Below are 22,158 nucleotides of genomic sequence, written 5' to 3'. Positions count from 1 at the left end.
GAATCGGAGCCCTCTCGCACCTCTGCAGTTGTACCACATCGTAACGCGGTGTCCGTACCCCCTGCCTCCACTTGTCCTGTTAACGGCCCTTTGACGCCACCACCATCGCCCTCACCACTACCTGCTACCATGGACCTTATCCACGAGCCGCTCAATAGACAGCACCGCCCCAAAAACCGACAGCACCACAGCCAACCCCGTCAAGAACCAGCACAGCATCCGCTCGCCTCGGCTCAGCCGCAGCAGCTGCAACGCGCATAAGCAGGGCAGCCCCAGCATCAGCGCCATGTCGCCCACAGACGCAATGACCGCCACCACCTCGGAGAAGTACGGCAAAAGAAATGCCGCCACGTATCCGAAGCAGCCGCCGCAGCAAGTCAGCAACAGCCACAGCAGCCGTTGGGAACCCTGTGGCAACGGCGGCGCTGCACCGCGGCCGCCGCCCGCACGGCGCTCCAGTCGGCGGCGGCGCCAGCGCTCCTCCAGGTAGTGGCGGTAAGCTGCCGTACCGTGGGTGCCGTACAGCAGAGGTTGAGAGAGCTCGTCGTCATCGCCGCCAATGCCGATGCCGGTGATATCCCGGTGTGCTCCCGCCTCCGCCTCCGCCGCTTCTGCCAGCTTCCCATGTGTACCCTTAACCATTAACGCTGCGGTGGCGTCGGAGGCGGCTGCGGCCGCTGCGATGGCGATGTCGCCGGCGCTTGGTGCCGTCGCCTCCAGGTCCTCGGAAGGGTGGCTCAGCGGCTGCACGGGTGCAGCAGCAGCCGTCGCTGCCGCCGCCGCTGCTGGCGGCGGGGCCGGCAATTGCACTACCACTAACCCCTCCGCCGCCGCAATCCCCTCCGCCACCGGTGCCGCCGCCACGTCGGCGCCGTCGTCACCCCGTTGTGGCGCCTCATGCGTGACTGCCGCACTGCTGCCACCTGCGCCTTCGCCTGCGCCATACCAACCATGCTCCTCGTGCTTCTCCTCGCCGCCGCTATCACTCTCCCCGCCGCCGCCGCCGCCGCCGCCACCGCTCAGTTGCTCGCGCACAGACCTGGGTCCGCACAGCCCCAGCACCAGGCGGGCCCACACGTTGAGGTTAATTTGGTAGGATATGAGCACCGAAACCAAAACGCAGCCATTAACCACCAACGACCAACCACCGGGCCGCAGCTCGCTGGTGATGGGGCGCGAGGGATCCAGATCGTTGCCACGCGCCGCGTAGCCCGCGGCGCCCACTAATGCCAGCAGCGGCGTCAGTACGGCGGTAGAGAGCGCCACGGACGCCGTGAATTGCGTACTGCGTACGGCAAAATGTGTACGGCAGAGCTTACAGCACAGGTCACAACGTTTGTCACATTCCTAGCAAAGTTTAATGACAAGGACTGTATTTATTCATCCTTTCGGAAGCCCACACTCCCGCGCCTACCTACCGCATGGACTTACGCTTACCACACGAGTTATGGCGAGACGCTGCTGAGGGAATCCGTCCCAACGGAAAGATGATTGGGGCCCGGCCCATCGTACGTGATAAGGCACACGGCACATGAGAACTATGGCCTGAGGTGAGGCCTGAGAGTACACTCACTCCCGAACCGTGACCCACGGGTCGGCGACCCTCGCTTCCTGTCGCTTTTCCGCTTTTCCTCTCCCCCTGGCCCTCCCCCTAGCCGACCCCCCCTCCGCAGACCGCACGGACTGAACATCCCCCAGTACAACACCCCCCGTACCTGTCCGCCATTCCCGTGAGGAACCGCATCCAGTTCTCTTGGCCGCTAAAAGAAAACACGATGTCCATCACACCCACCTGCGCATGCATATGCACGAACGCGCGCACATACACCCACCCACCCAGCCACCGACCCACCGACCCACTCAAGAGTGAGAACTTAGGGGCGCATGACTCGGAAGTAAGTAATCAAGACATAATGAAGGCAATCAGCAAAACGACACGAGGAAACGAGGACAAAGGCGAAGACGGGGCCCCAGGAGGGGCTCCCGAAGCAAAAGTAAGTTCCGGACGGGGGGAGAGGGGGTGGACTCCAACCGCCGGTGTGGTATGATGGCATCTTCTCGTCATGCATTATGCATTATGTCTCGTAGGTCCGATCTCAACGCAGCTCATAAAACCCTAAACCCCCCATACCATGGCACCTCCGAAACCATGATGCGTCACCAGCTCTGTTCCAGAGTGCCATCCGCCGCCGCGGACCAGAAGGGCCCAGCCGCTGCTGTTGGCGGCGGCCGCAGCTGTAGCGACGAGCCGCACGCCGCCACTACCGTCGTCGCCGGTATCGGCGTCCGGCGGCTGCTCCGTCATCAGTCGTACAGTGGTAATGATGAGCGCCGCGGCCATGACCGTACTTCCCAGTAGAGAGGTCCAACCCAACTGAGGGGGCGTGTGTGTATGCGTGCGCGTGTGTGTGTATGTGTATGCGTGCGCGTGTGTGTATGTGTATGCGTGTCGCGTCATACGACTGTAGCATCGAACAAAACACGTGCGTACGGCAGACTGAACGTAAAATGAACGTGACGCTAAAATGTCGTGACATGTGTGCGTGTATATGCGTGCGTGTGTGTGTTGGGTATTGGGTATGGGGGATATTATGTTCAATATCATAAAGGGGAATATCCAAGTGCCGTTGCGAACCGCCGTCCTATGGGTCCAAGGCCATCACGCAACCGCTACCCTTATCGTGAACTATATATACTGCCGAAGAGGTCGGTCCAGAAGGCCTTGTCATTGGCCGTTGGTACGACACAGAGGGGCGTCCTCATTGCGTTGTGAAGGCCCGGCGTTGTGACGAAGGATGTTGCTGTCGAAGACGTGTCGTACAACAACAACTACGAGTCGCCTCGTAAAAAAAGGGAGGTTACATGCGCGTACGGCGTGATGGCGTGGCATGACTATATATGCGCTTAAGAGTGAAAACCTTAACAGTAGGTTTCTTTTAGGGCAAGGGTGCATGAACCATGGGGGGTTGGCGGGAAATTGGGTGCCATCCGCCATCCGAGAAGCCTGGGGTGCTCAGCAGGGCCCTGCATAAAATGATAAGATCCCCAAGGCATCACTCTTAACCCCCTCCCCCCTCCCCCCTCCCCCCTCCCCCTCCCCCCTCCCCCTTCCCCCTTCCTCCCCCTCCCCCCTCCCCCGCCTGAGCCGAAAGGCGGCATGCGGGTTGTTTCATTTATCTTTCTGTGGACCTCCGAGGGGTGTGTGTGCGACTCTCCGGGTGTTGATGGCACCTGCCTGGGTGAGGCTCTGCAGCTGCGCCAGCGCCACCACCGCCCCCAGCACCAGCAAGCCGTGCAGCAGCAGCGGGGGGCTATCGGGGGGACCCAGGACCTGCGAGGGAGGGAGGGGGTTTGGGGGGTTTGAGGGTACAAGGTGAGGGTGGCTGGGGGGCGGGGGGGGAAGACGAACCACGTGAACGAGTGAAGCTGCTGCCAAGGAAAGAGTGTACAAGAAGCAGAACTGAACAGTTGGTGTGTGTGTGGGGGGGGGGGGGGGGAGAAATCACCACCATGCAACATTTTAGCATGGCTTGTTACAAAATGTTTTCACGGCCTTCGGAGCCCCTTATTTATTTATTTATTCGCATTATTAAAGCATCACTATTAAAGAGAAGGAATTATTTATTATATTGATCATTTTTCTATTTACGCATTATACATATATTCTTATTTAAAAACATATTTTCCTGAATGTCGCCACCACTACCATTACCACCTCTTCACCGCCGCCGTTGTGGTGGCGGCGTGGGGGGGGGCCGACTGCGACTCCAGTCCGTTCTCCAGCAGGCCATGACATGGCACAGCTCACAGCTCACAGCTCACAACCCACCTGACTCAAGGCCTCCACCGCCGTGATGTGGAATATGGCGGGAAGCAACCAGATAGTTGCGTAGGCGGTCAGGAAGGCGCCCACCTCGCCCGCGCGACCCAGCGCCATGCGAGCCAGCGAATGCAGCATGACGGGGTGGCGGCACCTGCTGCCCGTCCACCCTCCGCCTCCGCCAGCACCGTGTTGGCGGCCATCGTAGTGATGGCCATGGCCGCCATGTTGATCTGTACGGCGGTACGGCTGCGTAGTTAAACTGCGCGGGCATAAGGTGTGTGGTGAAGGGGGTGAAGGGGGTTATTGGGCATGGAGCGGCACGCGGTAATCATCAGTAGCGTTTACCGTTGCAGTTACAGTTGGGTAACGACTAGTTCGTTGGTTGGTTCCATTACGACGGAGGAAGAAGATGAGAAAAGTGCCTTCCCGCCTTCCCCCCAGCCACTCCGCCATCTCACCGAGTGTACAGCAACCCTGAATATACGACAATTGCCGCCAGCGAAGCCAGCACCAGCCCCGCGGGGATCCAGCCAAGGCGAGCGAAGGCCCCCGGGAGGGACAAAACACCCACACCCAGCGCCGCCTTGAGCACCACACAAGCCGTCAGCCACATGCTGGCTCCCCGACCTGATGGTACGACACGATTATCGTCAATTTACTTCATAAACATATGTTTATGAAGTAATATGGCATATATATGTCTATATGGCATACATGTGCAGCATTTTTGCACAATGTACAATGTCGTACACCGTACGACAGTACTGAGAAGTGCTTAAGGGGAAAGGTAAGGAGAAATAAAATTTATAACCTTTTGTAATTATGAAAAACCGCATTGGGGATGGAGAAGACCAAATGCAGGGAGTTAAAGGGAGAGAATAATCGCCGGAGGTGTAGCCCTGTTAGCTCTTTCCCTTGCACGCAGTGCTGTGCGTATCGCACGTACGTACTGTATCGTACGTACCGTACCGTACCGTACTGTTACGGCCAATCAATTGAGGCCTCGACACCCTTCAAACGCACCTTCGTTATAACCGCCACGTCCATGCCTTGGTTTCCCATGCCCACCACCATCACCACCGCCACCGCCACCGCCGCCACTAGCGCCTTGCCGGACTCCTGACCCAGATCGACCGTCCCACGGGTCAGCCGGCGGCTCGGGTACGTGTAGCAGCAGGGCCCGGCCCGCCACGAGGTGCGGCGGGTGATGAGCTCCGGGGGAAGCAAACCCGGCGTGTCGGCGACCGCCAAACCCCATTGCGGCGAGCTTACGAGACAGGACGCGTGGGGAGCCCTGGCGCGCCAGCAGCAGCGCCGCGCGCCGCGTGCCACGACTGCCAAAACCCCCAGCGGGCGACCCATGGGTCGTTATAGCCGGTGAAGTCGTTATCGTGGTAGGTGTCGTCTCGGACTCAAACGGGATGTTGTCCTCGGCAGGATGCTGCTCCTGCGCTGCGCCGGGAGCGGCGGCGGTGAAGGAAGATGATAAGGAGGCGGGGGCGGGGCCCGGGGCGAAGCCGCTGCCTTTGCGGTCTGCCGCATCGTCTGCATCACGATAAATCCTGATGCTGGTCGATGAAGTTGCTGCTGATGCTGATGATCCTGTGTGATCTGTTGCCGTTGTTGTCGATTTTGTTGTTGGTGCTGTTTGTGTGTGATCGCTGGAAGGAATTGGAAGGCTTGGCGACTGGGACTGTGACGGCTGCGGTTGCTGCGGTAACGACGACGGCTGCGCAGATGAAGATAACGACTTCATGGTATAAAAGTATGCTGGGTTTGATGGACGCTGGCGCACAAAGTGAAAGGCTGGCGAAGGCCGTGCTTTGCTTTCGTTGGACTACGAAAGTGACGAAAGAGACTAATTCGGAGGCGAAAATTCACGTAGACGATGAAAAAGAACGCTTCCTCCCGTTCGTTTTTATTAAATCTCAGAACTGAACGCGTGGAGAACAGGAAAGAGTCGCTGGGACAGTCTGGGACCGCGGAGACTCACAAGGGGAACAAGAAGGCCTCCATTCCCACTGTCCAGAAGAAGTCCACCGAAGGGAGACGCGTGGTTCAGTCACGATGTGGTTCAGTAAAGCAGGTATGGTACAACCATGAACGGACTTCGGCAAGAACCTCTTTGAAAAGTCTGTCGTATCGTCATATGCAGACCGGCAGACCGCGGAGGTCCGAAACGGAAAAGAAACATGTGAGCAGACTCCGCCGCCGCATAAGTAGCGCCAATCTTGGTTATCAGCAAAGAATTTGCCGTTAGACTTTTCCCATGCCGCTGCCGTGTTGCCTCATGCTACGAACCCAGCTCCTTCAGCTTTATTTTTTACTAGTCCCTTGCTGCCCGTGATGGGCCCTAACCTAGGAAGGTTGCAGAAAGCATGGCGCCAGTGTTTTTTTATTCGTTTTGGGCCTAATACCCTAGAGTAATAAACTGGGTGTTTCTTGCGGTTACAATTCCTTTTTGTATAGTCGCTGGGGGGGGCTGCGCTCTCACGCTCGCACGCTCGCACGCTCGCTCGCTTCGCGGGGGGCACACATCTCTCCCCTCTCAGGAGGCCACATGAAGCCAGCGCTGGCATCGCTGGTGTACGCGCGGCCGCACATCGCGGCCAAGGCCCTGGCCGAGCTGCTGGGCTGCACCATGTTCCACTTTATCGGCTCGCTGTCGCCCACGCCCGTCGCCAATGGCGTGTCGCTCATGACGTCCGTCTACTACTCGGCCAAGGTCTCCGGTGCGCACCTCAACCCCACGGTGACCGGCGTCTTTTGCCTGCTGGGCTTCACCAACCCCCTCGAGGCGGCGGTCTACATGGCCGCGCAGGTGGCTGGCTGCGTGCTGGGCGCACTGCTGCTCGTGGTGGTCGTTCCCGGATGCGTGGTGGGCAGCGTGCCGGCGGCGGGCGTGCTGGCGTGCTGCTTCGTGCCACGGCCGGGGCTCTCAGTGGCGCGCGTCTTTGCGTGGGAGGCCATCGGCATGGTCATGTTCATCGTGCCGATCATGTCCGTCGTCTGGTACACGCAGACAAAGAGCGGCTACGGCAACACGGGCCCCATCATGGTGGGCATCTCGCTCTACACCAGTGCGCTGGCGGTGGGCGGCTGGACGGGCACCACGCTCAACCCGGCACACATGCTGGGCTCGGCCATCGTGTACAAGTGCACCCGGAACACCGTCACGGCGGCCTACGTCGCCAGCCAGGCGCTTGCCACGCTGCTGGTGCCGCTCTTCATCGCCCCGTGGTACGGCATCTCGAGCACGTCATGGTACCTGGAATACATCCCCGCCTGCATGTGGCACGCGCTGCGCAACTTCATGCCCTCCATCGAGCTGTGCACACTGGACGCGTCCGACTAGAGCTGCATGCTCTGCGCATGAATATCCCTCAATACGCACCCGGGCCGCACCGAGTCACTTGTGATTGGGCCCGCCTTCCGTACAGTACAGTTCCGTGAGTTCTGTACCACTCGCCTCTTTGGCATCCCCCTTGGTGGCAATTATTTGCGCACTCCGACCAACGAATTCCGTTACACCTTGCGTGCGGGGGCTCACACGACCAACGACGCTTTTTGTTGCTGTCTGGGAGAGAGCGTGCACATGATGTGTACCCTGTTGACTGGTCGCCACCTGGCGACACACGTGTACGGACTCTGCTCCGACAGTCTCCGAAAGACCACTGTTGTTTTGCAGGTCAGTCATTCCACGGTTGCATGATGGCTTGCCTGTCCGACCCGTAAGCCCTACCCACCACACCGGTCCACCAAGTCACATGTGATTGGGCCCGCCTTGCGGGCCATATGGCCATGGTCCTGGCGGAGCCATTCATCTGCCTCTCGGCCTTCAAGGTTGGCCGCATCACGGGGCGGTGGGCAGCCTTCACAAGGACCATGGACACAGACGGCACTGCCGCCTGCTTCCACTTCAGGGTGCGGCGGGCTGCAGTGGGCCCAGCAGTGGCAAGGGCGGTGGCAGCAAGGGGGGTGGCGGCACGGTCGACACAAAGGTGCAGTGAACACTGCTGGCGCAGCTGCTGAGGGAGCACCCAGATGTGGAGGTGGTGGGCGTGGACCCGGGCTGCACCAACATCATCTACACCGTCAAGAGGGTGGCGGCGCTGCTGCAGCCGCCGCTGCGGCTGCAGCGGCCGCTGCGGCTGCAGCGGCACAAGGTGTACAAGCTGACGCGCAAGCAGTACTACATGGAGAGCGGTGTGGTCAAGGCCAACACACAGAGCGCGGCCTGGCAGAGCTTGCCCGGCCATGCGGCAGGCGCTGGCGACACTGGCTGTGGAGGGCGCTCCAAGTGCGTGGATGCGGAGGGCTTTGGTGCTGTGAGACGCTGTGGGCGGGGAGCGCCTGAAGCCGCGGTGGGCGGTGCAGCGGCTGCGCCTGTACGGCAGCAAGGAGTGCGTGTTTGCACGGTTCTTCCAGCGGCTGCAGGATGGCACCCAGGCGGGCAGCAAAAAGAAGGTGATCGTGGCCTACAGTGCCGTGAAGTTTGCGCTGGTGGGCCCGGGCGAGCTGGCAGTGCCGACGTCGCGGGCGTCCAAGGAGTGCTGCCAGCGGCTTGTGACGTTTCCTGTGGATGAGTTCAGGATGGTGGCGGTGTGGAATGGAGACAAGGCGACGGTCTTGCAGGATTTCTGGAGCCAGTCCCTCATGTGGCAGAAGCAGGCTCCGTACAAGGATGGACCATCAATGCTGTGCAGGATTTCTTCCACAAGGCTGACCAGGTTGCTGAGAGCGCTTTGATGAGGTGAGTGTAGAAGCGCCTTGCGGTATTGGTGTTTGACAACCGAGAAGATGTTTTCAATAGGATTGGCATCCCGATGACGGAGCTGGCACGCACCCGTAGAGCACTTAAAAGGACTTCTACATTGCTGAGCAGGCACGGCCACCTCCTTCCAGAGACTGATCGACAACAAGTCGCTAAGAATTATGAGCGTCTTCAGGGCTTCGTTGCTTAGTTGGATCTGGATGGGTTTGGGCTGCAGCTGGCAGCAGTTATAGCCGACTCCAAGGAGGCCGAGGTTCTGCTTTGGGACACTCTCATAGTCCTTGAAGGCAGGCTCAGTAAGGTGGAGGCCCAGCTTGTACAGCTGCAGCAAGACCACAACAAGTTGCTGCAGATGGCCTCACAAATGGAGAACAAGCTCGTGCACCATGCGGCGCCTAGCCTTGCGCCAAGGTCAGCAGCACACATGACATTCAATCGCCTGTCCAATGGTCGCGACAAGGGTGTCAACAAGGCGGTGTTCCAGCAGTTCATGAGCAAGTACCCTGGCCTTCAGGAGGGCCTGGAGTCTCTGAAGGACATGCGGCATGCATGTTGCACACCAGGAAATGGCGCGCGTGGAGGAGGGCAACAAGCAGCCGGTCACCAGCACACTCCTGCAGAACCTCATTAACAAAGAGGCTCTCTCCCAACTCCTGGGCCAGGTCACTGAGGCAGCGGAGCACAGCCTCCACATCCGGCTTCACAGGGTCGTCATCGGAATACTCTTTGTTAATGAGGTTCTGCAGGAGCATGCTGGTGACCGGCTGCTTGTTGCCCTCCTCCATGCGCACCATTTCTGGGTGCGCGATGGGCGTGCCGATGTCCTTCAGAGACTCCAGGCCCTCCTGAAGGCCAGGGTACTTGCTCACGAACTGCTGGAACACCGCCTTGTTGACACCCTTGTCGCGACCATTGGACAGGTGATTGAATGTCATGTGTGCTGCTGACCTTGGCGCAAGGCTAGGCGCCGCGCAGTGCACAAACTTGTTCTCCGCTTGTGAGGCCATCTGCAGCAGCAACAACTTGTTGTGGTCTTGCTGCAGCTGTACAAGCTGGGCCTCCACCTTACTGAGCCTGCCTTCAAGGACTATGAGAGCGTCCCAAAGCAGAACCTCGGCCTCCTTGGAGTCGGCTATAACTGCTGCCAGCTGCGGCCTGAACCCATCCAGATCCAACGAAGCAATGAAGCCCCAAAGATGCTCATAATCCTTAGCGACTTGTTGTCGATCAGTCTCTGGAAGGAGGTGGCCGTGCCTGCTCAGCAATGTAGAAGTCCTTTCAAGTGCCCTAAGCTGGAAACAATCAGGAAAAGCGGTCATGGTCACGGTCGCCGTACCTGTACCAGCCACATTACACCAGCCGGTACGGATGTGTCCCGCCCGGTACACCGTACAGGTACGGTGTATGTAGGGTACACCGTACAGGGTACACCACGGTACACAGGTAGGGTACACCAGTACACCGTACCTGTACCAGCCAATTAGGAGGGGAAGTATGTAACGAGCATGAGCTGTTACATTACTCTCGTTCACTTATTCGTTATCGTTCGTCGGTGTAATTTGGCCTTCACCATAGGGCCTTCACCTAATCTGATGCGCTTTGCCGTACTTCCATCGGTGACCGGTCGATAAGACGGCTCACTACCCGTCACTCGGGGTCTTTCGGTCCCACCACACAAGTGGAGAGGTTCTTGAATAGGCTTGATTGTAACAATACTTGACTTGATGCAGGTGAGCAGTCGATGGGCAAGTCTCAGCATACTTGCTGCACGCTTTGTATGTCAAGCTTTTAGGTCTTTCGCAGAAGCATTCCGAGAAAAGTTAAAAGGAACATGCTTTACTAGATCCGCCGTCAGGCTAGCCAGGATTATCTTCGTCGGCGTCACAGCTGGAGAGATTGAGTGGCTCAGCACTTGTGGGTTCTTAAACGACGAAAAAGGGAACCAGTCCTCTCCACTTTTAGTCTAAGAGTGTCTAAGGCAAGGCAAGAGACACTCCACATCTGACACACACAAAAGCGGCATAAAGTCACCACCCGAGAAGAACAGCTTATTACGCTCAGTTGCTCTGTGGATGTCTCCCAACGCAAAGCTAATCCTTGAAAGTATGCAGTGGGGCTTTCGCACACCTACACACGTGCCGTCCGGACTAGACTACCAGAAGCAAGGAATCCGTCGTGTGTGGTGCACTACGCAGTGCAATCTTGTACGAGTTGTCTTATCCCCAGCGTCTACCTTACATGCTGGGATGTGAAGTCCGGGGTATGATGTTGGGGGTCGTTGGGTTGTGTAGCGGCCGCGGCCGGGCCGCATGTCCTCTATCTAGTTGATGCCGAGAAACGTTTTCGCGTATGTCGCTAGGGACCTCTGGCGCCCAGGAACTCAATCGCGCAGGTCTCATGAATTGCCGGGTATTTGATCTACTAGATGATAATAATATCTCGAGTGCGACAGCGTAACGATTAATGGCTTAAGTGTCACGACAGTGATTTTGTGGGGCCACCCAACACCCTGATGCTGATATTAGCCGAGGTTTCGGGGTTTCGGGGTTTTTGAGACGGGGTCCACAGCGTGAGGAACTTGGAGGGAGTCTGAGGAAAAAGGGACTAGTTCTTGCGTTTGAAGTTGCTTCGGGGGGCTGTAGCTATAGAAGGAGTGCACGTGTTTGAGAGACAAGAGACAGAGTCATTACTGGCAGCCGGGGTCTTGAAGGTTTGTGAGGATTGTCTGGCTCAGGTCGGTCCATGCTTGTTTGCCCAGATGGATGGATGGATTCAAACTACAAGACCCGGTTCGGCCTCGTCCTGTATACTATTGGTGCGCTCATCATTCCTACAACTTTCCGTACGCCCCGCTTCTCAACATTAGGGGCTTTGTTTTTAGAACCATAGTTTTGGGCTTCGGCCGGTTTAGTACAGAAGTAAGGTGACGCGTGGATTTTGTAAGTCTGCAGCATTTACAATTTGACTATAAAACTAGATTGTTATTTATAATCCGATCAAGGGCATACGATTCCCGAAGAGTCACCTTTTGAGTATTGTCAAAACCTTGTGCTTATATAAGATCTTCTTCGGGCTTTATGCTCTGCCCCATGAGTCATCAAGCGTTTTTGTTACAAATTATTTAGATACTCGACATGACTTTCTTTGTTGAAAGGAAAAAACAAGATTGCCGGGGAGTACAGTCGATTATATCGTATGCTAGCCTCCAGATTACGCCACGTCAGCTTCCTGAGAACGTAAGCCACGTTTCCGGATTACGTTAACCATTACGCATGCTACCCTCAAGGTTAGGTTATTCAGCCCCCCGACTACGTTACATCGGCTTCAGGATTATGCATACCACTACATGTGATCCGGGAGGTCACACCAATTGTACGGCAATTAGCGCAAAGCTACCGGACGCTACCTTATAATTAGCAAAGCGCCCCGGACCCCCCCTCCTGTCCTATTCCTGCTGTCAACCGTTCACTGGTCGTTTTGTTCAACATTTGCAAACCCAGGATCCCCAACGTTTGTATCCAACCGTATCCGGACACATCTGGTAACCACCCAACGTTTGCCGCTACAGCTGCGATAGTGTCGTGCGGGAGAGGCGTTCCTTGGGGCGCTGCACTCGACCCGTTCGGGGTCCACTGTGACAATCGCATTCTGCGATTGAGCAATCGTACATTAGATAGGGACGATCCTTATCGAATATGCCAGCAGGACACGATCTATAGACGATGAAAAAGTTCACAGACAAACACAGCCAAAGGTGGACCGAGCACGGTTGTGTGGTACGGTGCAACCGTGCGGCAGGAAGGCGCGTTCCACAAAGCGGCTCAGCCAAGACCGGTCATAACGCAATAGATGATCGCTCAGCTACCGCATTCTAACAACCGTATTTATCTACAGATTAATTACAGTTGAACCACAAGGACGCGCACAGTATGTTTCACTACCCTTCCTGCCATACGCCGCAGCAGGACCCTGTATCGAAGGGGGTAGGGCGGAATAGCTCCTTCTTGCAGCTTTAGCGCCGCATAGCTTTTGGGTTATTTGGTTAGTTAGGTGGAGCTCAGCAAGGACTCAGCCCACGCTCTGCAGCAGCTGTATACTTGAAAAGTGTACCAAGCCAGCTGCTCAAGCTCAAAACTGTAATGACAGTTTTTGTGCATTTTGCATTTTGTTTCTGTCCTGCTTCAGCACCATCGTTGCGTAACCAGTTCCTTTTTATTGGAAAACTGTGTACTGATCATCAATTTCAGACTCCTCTTTACAAATCATTCCCCGCAAAACGGGAACAGTTTCTGTTCATGTTTTCATTGAATTGCGCTGTATCAGGAGCTTCTTAACTTGCCCGATATCTCAGGGTTGTCAGCGTCTGGGTGGACAGTGCAATCCGTGCAAGTATGCAGGGCGCATGCATACGTGTTATTGATATCTTTTGTCAATGTTAATATCGATATCTTACTGGCATTGAAATGGTGCAAACAGCGCTTATAGCGTATACCGGTATCAGTTGTCGCGTCCTTCTCGGAGGAAGTTATACAGCCCTTCGGATGACTTGCCTCTGTCTAGCTTTACCTACAAACAAAATATGTCGTGCTGTGAACATTAGGAGGTTGATTGATGGGGCTCACGAGGCGGCGTTACGGCTTGTCAGAAATGTCAGGTAGGTACTCGTCAGGCCTAGACATCAATTCGGGAAGCAGCTTACAAGCCGAAGGATGGAAAACTATGCCAGGAGAACCACCAACAACTACAATCACACTGAATGCTGGGAATTCTGGTGTTATCTACCTGTGGGCGACTTGTTTGGGGCGCACTCAAACGTTTAACTTCGCCATGTACGCGCTATCTGGTCTTCTACCCTCATAACGCACAGCATAGCTGGCATGTTCTATGCATGCAATAGATTCATCTAGATTCCTCTCTGTGCAATCAATCAAACACTTTTATGGGTTCACATATGCAGACATACACACACACACACACACACACGCACACACACACACACATACACACACACATACACACACACATACACACACACATACACACACACATACACACACACATACACACATACACACACACGCCTCATCGCTAGTAAAGTTGCCTTCCATTTTGATCTTGGTAGTCCTCCTTAATCTTTGTGTCGCAGACTTGCGGTCCATCAGTGTGCCAAGGGTCAATATGATAATTGTGTCACACATATGCGTTTTGACAAGGATGTGAAATATTCAGACAGTGACCCATGTTTAACAGAGCGCTCTGATGTTTATTGTGAAGCCGCTGTACGTTCCCGTGCGTACGAAAGGCAGGGAGGTAACCCAGAGACAATACAAATACAACTGTGTACAGGAGATATGTTCATCATGTGAAAGCCGTGCAGGGTTACAAAACAGTTATGCGCCAGAAGCCTGTACTGTTTTCGGCATTTTCGTACTGCATTCCACGCGTAGTGTGATTTGACATGCATGACCTTCTGTTTAAAGTTGTTTTAGGTAAAGAAATAACCGCAGCGCGTAGCGCGCAGTGAAACGCTGCGCCTAATTGGATCTTGACAAATAAATCGGCAAAGAATTGCCACCTCTTTAGTTTCAAATAGCTTTACAGGTCATAGGTTGCAAAAATGCAACTCAAAGCGTTCCTATCGTGCTTCGGGAGCGTACTTACACATCATCATTCGTCTGGAGCTTCGCTCCGAACTGAAGTCGATGGTTTGGCGCCGGGCACGTCACATAATATTCCTCAGCGAGTGCTGTCGCTAGAGACGAAGGTACCACCCGATTTGGTGCGGTCAAGCTTGCCACAGGAGGAGGAACGCGACATCCACTACCAGTTCGACCCTTCGTGTAATGCCAGCAGCTGCGCAATGGGTCCATCTACAGCCCTTAAGACGCTAGGAGCATACACCTTGGTATCTAGCGAGCCGGTATGACCAGTGCGTGTCGGCATGTGCGAACAAACGTGGACTGCTTGCTGCTTATGCAACCATACTTGTCATAAGGTTATGTGACGATTTAATCTTTCAAATAATTTATTCAGGCGCACCAGCGCGATTCTATGGTGTGTGCGAGGATCCCTGCTGCGGTAACGGTCTTCAATCTTCAGGGCCGTGTGGTCCACCAAAACGCCGCATCCGTTTCGTACATGGGCGATCAGGTCTGCTGCGCCAGCTCTTCCAGCTCAAATGTCAATGTGCTGGAACTTATTTTTCAGCTTGACCCCGAAAAGTTGGACCGAATGCTGCATGGCCTTGAACGCGATAACGGCAACCCCTGCTGGCGAGGTGCGGTGCCGGCGCTCCTGCCCATCCAATTAGCGTCCCTCCAGCAAAGGACATCTGCGTGTCGTCATTGGGGGCCGCCCTCACAATCCGTGGCCAGTGTGCGCGTACTTGCGATGGCCTTGGAGTCACACCCAAGGGGCGTAGCAATACCTGTTTCACAGCACACACATCAGGCCAAATATGCACATCCATACATGGATCTGCGGCCAGTATACCCCCACACGTGCCTCTCCCTGCAACATGTCTCCATCTGTAATGTAATGTAATGTAATGTAAAGTAATGTAATGTAATGTTACAGAGTGGGAGGCTTCTGGGCCGCTTTATCACATTGTCAGTTCTACGATTTACCACCTTATAGCACCATCCATCCATCGGACCTGACAGGCATCGTCCGAGTACCAAGCACCCTGGCGACGAATGCAGCCCTTAGCCCCTGCGGTGCTCATCATCATCATCCTCATCATCATCCTCATATGGCAGCTGCAGCTGTGGCCGTCAGGCCTTCGAGAGGTCCACCCGGGGAATGCGAAGACCGCCAAGAGTCCCCGTCAGAGGCGGCTGCTGCTGGTGGTGTTGCCGCGGCGGCGGCGGCGGCGGCGGCGCCACCGCCGCCGACAACAGTGCTGGTGCGCGTGGGTAGTAGCACCCAGCGGCCCGTTGCGCCGTACAGCTCCCTCAGCTGCCGCAACAATTCCGTTCCATCTGTCTCCGTTGTCGAGTCCGGCGCTACTACTACTGGACGGGGAGCAGCAGCAGCAACAGCTGTAGCAGGCTCGCACCATTGGCCGCAGTGTACGGTATCGGCGTTCGCGCGTAATTCTTTGCCAGTGCAGAACTACCCGTCAGCCGCGGTTCGGGATGAGGCCGCTGCCGGTCCTTTGACGGCGATGACGGTGGCGATGGCTGCGGCTTTTCCTCAGCTTCCATTACCGCAGGACGGGATGATAAGTGATTGTGCGAGCTGCCATGGTGAGCATTTGAAAAGCCTGGGGTTAAGGGTCTGTGAAAACCCTAAGTCAACGTAGAGGTGTGGACATGTGACTGCGTTGGCTGAGATGGGACATTAGTCAGGAACAGAATAGGTAGGTCTGTTCAGGGCGCAACCTTAGTGTTTAATTTCTGCTCGCCGGCTCCGCCATTCCGTTCTTTCCATCGTTAGTTGGCCGTCTTTCGTTGGATTCACCAAACTGCTTTTATGGTTAAAGCGGTCTCATGTCATGGTGTCGCAGCTACGTCAACTTCAACGGCAACGGCAACGGCAACGGCAACGACAACGGTCACGGGAATCGCCTCAAGATCGCTGGACTGCGGCAACCCAAGCTCCCTCGGCAACACCCGCTGCATTTCGTTCCTACACCCCCGAGATGGCGTCTTGACGGCCCCAACCTTCAGCGGCGGGACCGCCCCCGTCGCTACAACCGCCACAGCCGTACAATTGCCGTTACCCCCCAAATGGAAGTCTGACCCTACTTCTCACACACATGGCAAGGAGGACGCTGCCACGCCCAAAATTGACGGGGTCCTCTCCGATGCTGCCGGTGGTCAGAGCGTCAGAACGGCCGCTGATGATGTGGCAGCGGCGGTGGCGGCGGCGGCGGCAGCGGCGGCGGTGCCAGCGCCGGCGCCGCATCTGGCGTGCGGTGCCAGTGCCGTTTTGCCGCTTGGGGAAGCGGGAGTAAGGGGTGAAATGTCGCGACCAAGTGATGCCGCTGTAGCGGGCGGCCCTTCTTTTGGTGCTAATGATGTGCCTTCAACAACGCGCAAACCCCTGTGGGACATGAGTACGAATCCCTTGGCCACCAGTACTTTTGGTCTAGGCCTGGGTTGGCACAACGACTCGGTCGCCACCGCCGCCTCATCCCCTCCGGCGACCATCGCAGAGGTTGGCCCCGCGGGCGCGATGGACGGCGGCGGCGGCGGCGGCGGCGGCGGCGGTGGCGGCGGCGGCGGTGGCGACTGTCGTCCCAGCTCTAGTCCGCACACGACCCCGCAGGTTCGCGTCCTTGGCATCACCGTCAGCCGGCGACTCTCCCTGAGCCAGCGCAACCTCAGCATTGGCCACAACCACTACCACCACAACAACACCATTGGCAACGGCAAGCGTAACAGTTTCCAGCTCACGGCGCGCATTGCTACACCGGCGCCTGGCGGCGGTGCCGTAAGTTACCAACAACAGCAACAGCACCAACAGCAGCCCTCCCGTCCGCCGTCTTCATTCGGATCCCTACCCGGTAGCCCCCACTCCCGCGCGGTGATGTTCGCATCGATGCTCCGAAACGCCCCCACAGCCGCGCAGCTGCTACTGGCGGACGGCAGCCGGCGGAACAGCTTTCAAGTTGCCCAACCGACCACATCTCGCGGCTCACTGATCGAGGCAGCGGCGCTGGTGCCGCCGCCGCCGCCTGCTGGCGGCGACGCTGCCGCCGTCGCTGCCGCTGCCGCTACCGCCACCGACGTTGGACAGCAGCGTCATCATCACCTACGTGCCGTCACGAGCCCGCGCGTGGCCAAGGATTTTCTCCGCATCACCCGCCGCAGCGTGGATGTATCGCAGACCGCGGCCCGGACCTCCTTAAGGACGAGTCGGACCGCGGCGTCGGCCTGTAGCAGCTTGGTTGCCTCCGCCGCCGTTGCTGCCGCGGACGCCGCGCGGTTGCGTAATGCCGTCGATAGTGATGACCTGGATGTCATGCCGCCGCCGCCGCCACAGCCGCCGCCGTGCAAACCAGCGCCGGCGGCGGCGGTGGACGCAGCGGGCCCTTCGGCAGTAGCAGTAGCAGCGGCGAGGGCGCCTAGATGCGAACAGCAGGCGGCTGTAGCAATGGCTGTGGATGGCGTTCCAGCTTGCTTACTGCTCACCAGTGTGCCACCGCCATCTCGCTGCACGGGTGCGGCCATGAGTGTGAATGCTGCCGTGAATGGGTTGCGGGCTTACGGTGTGGGCAGCGGCAGCGGCGAGCAGGGCAAACCAAACGGCTGGCCTTCCGCGTCAGAGACGCCGTTTCAAGCGGCCTGCAGAAGCAGCAGTAGCAGTAACATGGGAACGGGAACTGCGTGTACGAGTGCTAATGCTCCAGCCGCCGCTGCCGCCGTCATCGGCAGGGCTGGAGCAGCGGCGGCGGCGACAGGGGCAGAGGTCGGCTTAGAGACGCACGAGGAGGACGAGGACGAGAGTCCCCGGGGTGGTATCGACCGCGAAGGCCATGGTGTTGCAGCAGTGGCGGCAGTGGAGGTGGCTGCTGCATCCAACGCTTTTGATGTCGTGTCCAGGGCCGCTCCGGTCGCGGAAAAGGGAAACGCTGTGACGCCGGCAGTAGGAGCGGCGACGGCGGTGACTAACGAGGATATGGTGCTGAGTGCTACGGCTGTGCGGCTTGAAGAGATGCGCATCAGCAGCGGCGGCGGCGGCTGTGGCGGCGGCGGCGGCGACGCTGATCGGCCAGAGGGCTGTAGCAGTGACGGCATTGTTGAGTCGCAACCTTCTCAGCACAGCGCCGCCATATTGGATCCGGCGGATGCGGCGTCAGAGCTCAGCATGAGGGAGTGCTGGCATGAGATTTGGGCTGCGAGGGCGGTGGACCCCGTAACTCGTCAAGACGTAATCGTGCTATCCCAGGTGGGTGTGGTGTGGAGCGGGTGGGTCCCACACGCGTGTGACAAAACAACCCACTATGGTTTCTCTCGTGTGTTTCGCTGGTTCCGGAGCACTTTGCTGCGGAGCTGTGGAGCACCTTTCTCTTGGCTTATTATAGAGTGCAGTTTTGCAGTCAGACGCCCCACCATACGGAACGAAGTTCTGCAGGCCTGCGGAAGTCAGTGAGGCATCGAACCTGCCGTCCTGCAGCTGTCGTACCGTCATTAACCGTACTGACCTCCCTTACTCCCACCTCCCACAGCACGACGTGAGCACCAAGGTCATCGCGGAGCGGCACCTGGCGCTGGTGATGGAGGCGGAGCACCGACTGCTGGAACAGCTCTTTCCAAAGCACATTCTCACTCACGTCACAGAAGAGTGGATCGCGGAGGCGGAGAGGGCGGCGGCGACGGCAGCGGCGGCGGCGACAGCAGCGGAGGCGGCGGCGGCGCTCGGCATCAGGAAGGAAGAAGAGCAAACGTTATTTTTAGAGGGTACGACGGCGGCCACCGGCGGCTTCACCGCTACTCATGCTACTGCTGGAGCTGTAGGTGTGCCTCGCGCCACCGGCGGCAGTAGCAGCGAATGGCGACCCGTGGTTCGCGACTGCAACGCGCTTGCCACCTGGCACCCGCAGGTGGGCTTTCCAAACCTCAGCTGGCGTCATGTCTGTCATACGGGTGTCGCACTGCTTGCCGTCGCCGTAACTATCAAAATTTAATTATTCTATTATTATTATTATTATTATTATTATTATTATTATTATTATTATTATTATTATTAGTAGTAGTAGTAGTAGTAGTAGTAGTAGTAGTAGTATATTAAAATATTATTAAAATAAAACAAAACGTGGGTGTGTGGGGTTACACTTCTGGAGGTCCATCACCCTCCCTCAAACCAGGTAGTGCAGGAAATTGACACTTTATTTGGCAAGGAAGCTGTGCAAGGGCCAGGGTCACATTTAAAGTTGAGTAACCCAGGAATCTGCAGTTCACCAGTTCAAGTCCTCCTGTCTGTGACTTATCAAAATCGGAATCGTTATATGCGTACTGTGTACGAGGACGTTACAAGGACGTTACCAATGCTCGCATCAGCGAGTTGCACAAGTAGATCTGCCTAACAGAGCGATATCGGGAGGATTTGAATGGGCATGGAGGGGGAATCTAGTCATGGAGCCAACGCATGGAAGTCGGAAATGTCATCCTAGAGATGACCACCGTGACCAGTTTAGATGTGCTGGAAGTCCCCCTTCACACACCCAAAACCGGATACGGCCACGAGGCATGGCGTAAACGTTTTTGATTCTCCGTTTTCCTTTTCCTTTTCCTTTTCCTTACTCCACTCACTAACTACTATCGTTCGTGCACACGCAGGTGACGCTGCTATTCGCGGACATCAAAGGTGAGCTCCAGGGAGCGGGGCGCGGAGGGGCATTTAGACAAGGGAGGTACTGGGGTACGGTACGGGGTCGTACGGAGCCGTACGGCAAAGACATCTCATGGGTTGACGGGACTCCAAAAGTACCTCATCAATTGCTTTTGTTCCCGGGGTTGGTTCGATTTTAGGATTAGGGATGATCGTCCCTTTCCCCAAAGGTTGTTTATCCCCCCCCATCTTCTTGGGAATCTTGCTTGATTAGCAAAATGACGCAAAATTTCCGTACGCTGGCTCTACCCTTCGTGAGTCTGGAGCCCACTGTAACAACCACGCTCCACACGCCACACACACTCCACACACACCACACACTCCACACACTCCACACACACACTCTTACTTATCGGCGACGTTTTGGCGGATCCGCCTCCGCAGGCTTCACCCCCATGTGCAAGCTTGTTAGTCCCCGGGAGGTGATGACCATGCTTAACGACCTCTTCAGCCGATTCGACGCAATGCTGGACAAATTTGGAGTGTTCAAGGTACGGTAGGTATTTATTTTACCTTGGTCTGTCCGTCTGTCCGTCTGTCCATTGACGCGCCGTTTGTCTGTATGTCCGTCGATCTTGTTGGCTCCACACCAATCCAGGTTGAGACAATCGGTGATTGCTACTTCGTGGCCGGGGGGCTTATCCAGGAGGACGAGGACGGCATGGCGGCAGTGCGGGACGAGGGCAGCCGGGGGGATCCCCTACACGCACAGAAAGTCTTCATGTTTGCAAAGGTATCGTTTCTGTGTGTGTTTTTGGGCGAGGCCCCGGGCGCGAAGCGCCATTCGGGGGCCCGAGCCCCCCGGTTCACTGCTGTCAGTCAGTCAGTCAGTCAGTCAGTCAGTGGCTTACATATCTCGCCGCGCAAAAAATAGCGTTTGAATGCTATATCCATTCTATATCGAAATGCCAAAGGAGAAATTCCAGATATATTGGAGCGCGACAAAGATAGCTTTCCATGGCTCCGAGTTTGACATAAAGTTACATATCTCGCTCCGCAAAAGATTGAATGTAGAAGCTATATCCATTCTATATCGAAATGCCAAAGGAGACATTCCAGCTTTCCTGTAAGTGGCTGCACCGGGGCCGAGCCCCTTTTCGGCTTTGAAAAGCCGCCCCCCTAGTCTTGTTAGGAGCTATGCTAGGAACACAGCGTTGTGCCAGTAATGGAACAGCAGAGAATGCGGAAAGCCATATGTATGGTCCAGATTGCCCGTATGCTATGTTTGGTCTGGTTTTGTCTGATAACAAAAAAAACAATAAACCACAATAAAAAGACATTAGTTGGGGTGTTTTTGCGAAAAATGTTTTGATATGTTTTTTTAATTTCTCTAAATTAAATAAACTTGCAGGGCTGTAGTAATTGAAAAAAGGGTTACACGATAAAAGTGTATAAGCAGTCTCAAGTGTGTATGCCTTACATTTAAATAAAAATGCACCAATTTTTATTGCTTTTGTTAAGAAAAGGTGGATATAAAATTAAATCACCGCTATCTACAAAGCAAAGAACATCACTAAAGTAGCGGCTAAAACTGGTACTGATAAAATAACTAATACTGCAGTAAAGCTTCTAGCCCAAACCCAAACAAATAACGGAATGCACAATAGGGACATTCCAGGGGCGCGCAAGCCAGCTACAGTAACCAGCATATTTACTGGGCCCAAAATAGAACTCAAACCGTTCAAATGTAAGCTTAAAATAGCTAAATCAACGCTAGCACCGCTGTGTTGAACGCTTAATGGTGGATCATAAATGTTAGTAGTTCCACCTGTATGCGGGCTGTGCGTTGTTGTATGCAACACCGAACAGCCCCCGCTCTTTATTGTTCTTAGTCGGTCTGTCCGTCTGTCCGTTTTGTCTGTCTGTCTGTCCGTTTTGTCCATCCGTCTGTCTTTCCTTTTCTTGGGCCTATCTGTGTCTTTCTTTCCGTCATTGCATCATCATCAGCTTGTTGATCCCTCCTACCTACGGCCATCTGTAGTAGCCGGCCGCTGAAAAGGCCTCTCGAGATGCTGGTGGTCGTGCTTCGCGCGTATTTGTAGAGCCGTACTGTGTACCAGCTACTACATCATCCCAGTTGCGTCATCTGCCGCAGGTTCTATGTTCCTTATCTGTCTTAACCTTTCCCCACCTCGCGCTCGCACTCCCTTGCCTATGCGCCCTCTTAACATCATACCTTCTCCCCACCTCCCCCCCACCTTCTCCCCACCTCCCCCCCACCTTC

The 22,158-nt window shown here is 56.0% G+C and overlaps 5 protein-coding genes across 5 annotated transcripts; 1 reads left to right on the top strand and 4 right to left on the bottom strand.

The window, feature by feature from the left end:
• Positions 1-117: 117 nt before the first annotated feature.
• VOLCADRAFT_93560 (uncharacterized protein) lies at positions 118-2,341 on the bottom strand (the record flags this gene model as incomplete). The annotated part of the gene is made up of 3 exons (XM_002952761.1): positions 118-1,285; positions 1,716-1,792; positions 2,132-2,341. The coding sequence occupies 3 exons, from the start codon at positions 2,339-2,341 to the stop codon at positions 118-120; spliced, it is 1,455 nt and encodes a 484-aa protein (XP_002952807.1).
• Positions 2,342-3,169: 828 nt separating this feature from the next.
• VOLCADRAFT_93559 (uncharacterized protein) lies at positions 3,170-4,436 on the bottom strand (the record flags this gene model as incomplete). The annotated part of the gene is made up of 3 exons (XM_002952760.1): positions 3,170-3,331; positions 3,830-4,082; positions 4,282-4,436. 3 exons carry the CDS (start codon positions 4,434-4,436, stop codon positions 3,170-3,172), a joined length of 570 nt encoding a protein of 189 aa, XP_002952806.1.
• A 1,454-nt stretch (positions 4,437-5,890) lies between these two features.
• On the top strand, positions 5,891-8,572 carry VOLCADRAFT_93558 (uncharacterized protein; the record flags this gene model as incomplete). Its single annotated transcript, XM_002952829.1, has 6 exons — positions 5,891-5,909; positions 6,376-7,063; positions 7,484-7,511; positions 7,747-7,824; positions 7,924-8,187; positions 8,261-8,572. The coding sequence occupies 6 exons, from the start codon at positions 5,891-5,893 to the stop codon at positions 8,570-8,572; spliced, it is 1,389 nt and encodes a 462-aa protein (XP_002952875.1).
• Positions 8,573-9,085: 513 nt separating this feature from the next.
• VOLCADRAFT_93557 (uncharacterized protein) lies at positions 9,086-10,996 on the bottom strand (the record flags this gene model as incomplete). The annotated part of the gene is made up of 3 exons (XM_002952759.1): positions 9,086-9,831; positions 9,934-10,064; positions 10,836-10,996. The coding sequence occupies 3 exons, from the start codon at positions 10,994-10,996 to the stop codon at positions 9,086-9,088; spliced, it is 1,038 nt and encodes a 345-aa protein (XP_002952805.1).
• A 10,446-nt stretch (positions 10,997-21,442) lies between these two features.
• On the bottom strand, positions 21,443-21,679 carry VOLCADRAFT_37779 (uncharacterized protein; the record flags this gene model as incomplete). The annotated part of the gene is made up of 1 exon (XM_002952758.1): positions 21,443-21,679. A coding segment is annotated over one exon (237 nt), but the record flags the coding sequence as incomplete, so codon positions are not given.
• Between the last annotated feature and the right edge of the window lie 479 nt (positions 21,680-22,158).

The sequence above is a fragment of the Volvox carteri genome, assembly GCF_000143455.1.
Source record: "Volvox carteri f. nagariensis unplaced genomic scaffold VOLCAscaffold_32, whole genome shotgun sequence".
NCBI lineage: Eukaryota > Viridiplantae > Chlorophyta > Chlorophyceae > Chlamydomonadales > Volvocaceae > Volvox > Volvox carteri.
The sequence above is the reverse complement of the archived record's forward strand: the minus strand, read 5'-3'. Positions and strand labels throughout refer to the sequence as shown.